Source organism: Myotis brandtii, unplaced genomic scaffold (genome assembly GCF_000412655.1).
Source record: "Myotis brandtii unplaced genomic scaffold, ASM41265v1 scaffold379, whole genome shotgun sequence".
Lineage (NCBI taxonomy): Eukaryota > Metazoa > Chordata > Mammalia > Chiroptera > Vespertilionidae > Myotis > Myotis brandtii.
In genome coordinates this window covers 413878-417019 of record NW_005364551.1, presented here as the reverse complement: position 1 = coordinate 417019, position 3142 = coordinate 413878, and the positions used below count along the sequence as shown (strand labels likewise).

At 53.2% G+C, this 3142-nt stretch overlaps 1 protein-coding gene across 1 annotated transcript in view; it reads left to right on the top strand.

The window, feature by feature from the left end:
• Positions 1-5: 5 nt before the first annotated feature.
• PPP1R14A (protein phosphatase 1, regulatory (inhibitor) subunit 14A) overlaps positions 6-3142 on the top strand; it is a 4515-nt gene continuing 1378 nt past the window's right edge. Inside the window, exons 1-2 of the mRNA XM_005872385.2 lie at positions 6-206; positions 2513-2593. Of these exons, the coding sequence (XP_005872447.1) occupies positions 6-206; positions 2513-2593 (282 nt within the window). The remainder of the gene's footprint in view (positions 207-2512; positions 2594-3142) is intronic.

Below are 3142 nucleotides of genomic sequence, written 5' to 3'. Positions count from 1 at the left end.
ACGCGATGGCAGCTCAGCGGCTGGGCAAGAGGGTGCTGAGTAAGCTGCAGGCTCCGTCGCGGGCCCGCGGGCCGGGGGGCAGTCCCGGGGGGCTGCAGAAACGACACGCACGTGTCACAGTCAAGTACGACCGGCGGGAGCTGCAGCGGCGGCTGGACGTGGAGAAGTGGATAGACGGGCGCTTGGAGGAGCTATACCGCGGCCGGGTGAGGCAGGGAGGGGCGTGGAGACGTTGGGGAGGTACCGGGTATAGGTCCTTGGGGTCTTTGGTTGCTTGTGCTGGCTGCTGTACACGCACGCCAAGGGGTCAGGCACTCATTGCACTTATTGGCCCGGCCATCCACCGTCGATGGCACTCTGCTTGTGGACACAGAGACACACACTTGAATCACCTGAGATGTGCCCAAACATCTGGGGAGGGCCAGGGGTTTACCATCTGGGGGGTGAAGAGGCAAAGTTAGGGAGTCAGAGCAGCCATATCTGGAGAAAGGGTGGGGGGAGGGGATGTCTTAAAGCCAAACATAGACATGGTGACAGGGGAGTTACAACCACGCAGGGATACATAGCAAAGGAAGCAACAATATTCACAGACGTTCACAGTGAAAGCTATAGCCACTCATAGGCACAGTGAGCGAAGTAACAGCCATACACAGACCCTCAAGGACACAAGCTGTGATCACTTGCAGATCAACATATGCTACAGCCATGGGCACCCACAGGCAGAGTGGCACAGGCCACAGCATATGCAGACACACAACACAACTACACTCACATAAAAGGACTCCAGTTACATACAGCTCTTCATAGATATACACCAGCACAAGCTGTAGTGACTCATAGTACAAGCTACAACCACTACAACTAAATCATACCGTTACTCCCTAAAGGCAAAAACAATAACTACAGGACATGCTGCAGGCACTCAAGGCATAAAACGACAGAAACTAGCCTGGCCGGAGTGGCTCAGTTGGTTGGAGCATCATCCAGTGCACTGAGAGGTTGCCAGTTTGATTGTTGGTCAGGGCACGTACCTGGGTTGAGAGTTCAATCCCTGGTGAGGGCCCTGTGGAAGGCAGCGATTGAGGTTTCTCTCTCACATCAATGTCTGTCTCTCTTGCTCTCGCTCTCACTCTCTCTAAGCATGTCCTCGGGTGAGGATTGAGAAAACAAAAACAAAAAATGACAGACATAACAGTTACACCCAAATAGAGAACAGAGTAAGCTGCAGAAGATGTAGGTACATGTGGACATACAATGGCAGAAACTATAGCTGCCCCTGGGCACACAGAGCATGAACTATAGTCTGTATTCACTGGAGCCTCTGATGGAAGTCATACTTTGTATAACACACATGCTGGGGACACAGTCCTGGCTTCCTGATGGTCACAGGAGTACACAGACACACAGGAGGCAGAAATCCTCCACACAGTGTGAAGATGGTAGAAGCCATGGCCCCTCACAGTGACATGAGGTCCCTCTGTTCTCAGACACTCATGGGCTTGTACAGATGACAGTCAAGTCCAGTTGCTAGTGGTAGGTGGTATCCTGAGGTCACCCTCAGGCAGTGGGCACTATGGCTGCCTGTAATACATGACGATGAGACAAACACAGTAAGCCAGAGCCACATACTTTACACCCACAGGACCACAGGCCCCTGTGCAGGCCACACACATGATGCCACATACCTCTGCACCATCATGCTGGCCCTGGCTCCTTGTACAGAGGCACCCACAGGCGTATAGCACACTTATAGACACTCCATGCCTTTGCTGAACACCCAGTCATGAAAGCTGCACTAAAGTCAGCAGAACTTTGGGTGAGGAAAGAAAAAATCTGTAGACTCAGATCTCTTGCTCAGACAGCTGGGTTCTGTCCCCTGCAGGGATACTGAGCCAGCCTGAGTTTGGCCCTCTGGCCCAAGAGGCCATTAAGAGTCCCCCTCTTAGTCACTTAAAGTTAGGCTCATGGCTCATCCCACCTACTTTGGGGGGGAGGGGCTTGGTGGCCATCTCTTTGGGCACAGGGGGTTGCACTTGGCCCCCTGTGTTCCTTCCTGTCCCCTGGGGCAAGGGGCCAACCCCAGCAGGCTCTGGCTGGCAGCTCCCCTAGCTCTCCTCCCCCACACCGAACTCTCAGACTTTTCCTTGAAAGGGCAGAGCCAGCCCCTCTCCTGAGTCCCAGAATCTGACATTCCAAAACTCCACCAGGCCTGTTTCCCCGCTGTGGGAACTGGGGCCAAGCAGAGAGACCCATGACAGCCCCGAGGTCCCTGAGGCCCAGGGGCCCAGGCATTTGAGCTGGTACAGGCCCTGGGCCTCTGTCAACTCATCTGTCACTCCCACCCCCAACACCCAGATGTCCCGCCTTGGCGGTGCTGTCCCTGACTGCCACACTATTGCTCCAGAACCCGCCAGCTGGGCCCTGGGGCCTGGGCTCCTACAGAGCCCCTGGACAAAGGCAGGGGAGGGAGGGAAAAGGGCACCTGACCAGCTTTCTTTTCTCCCTGCCTTAGGAGGCAGACATGCCCGATGAAGTCAACATTGACGAGTTGTTGGAATTAGAGACTGAAGAGGACAGAAGCCAGAAAATCCAGGTAGGTGGAGGGGAAAGTTGCCCCCAAGTCCTCCACCACGCCCCTCCCTAAGATTCATAGCAATGGTTACCATGTTTATTGAGTCCTTACTATGCACTGGGAATTATTTCAATCACTTTCCACTTAGTATCTTATTTAATCATCACAAAACCCTATGAAGTAGGCACTATTCTCCATTTTCCAGATGGTGAACGTGAACCCCAGGAAATGTAATCACTTGCCCAAGGTCCCACAGCTCAGGAGGAGTGGAGCTGGGAGTCACAGTAAGAGGGCAGTTTGGCTCTTATGGCCTGTTTTCTCCTAGAGGCAGGAAATGCTGTGTGACCTTCTTGCCTCGACCTAGAGATTCTTGACTCAACCTGCCCTCAGACTGTGTTCCTCCCTTAAAGACAGGTGGGAAGTCCACCTTGGAGTCTGACTTCATTGTCTTGTTACTTGGGGCTTTGTTAGTAAGGGAAGGAACTGGAGGGGCAGGGGTGTTGTTAGTCATTTACTATTTACTTTTTTTTTTTTTTTTTTCCTGGGGGGGGGTTTAGGGGCTCCTGAAAT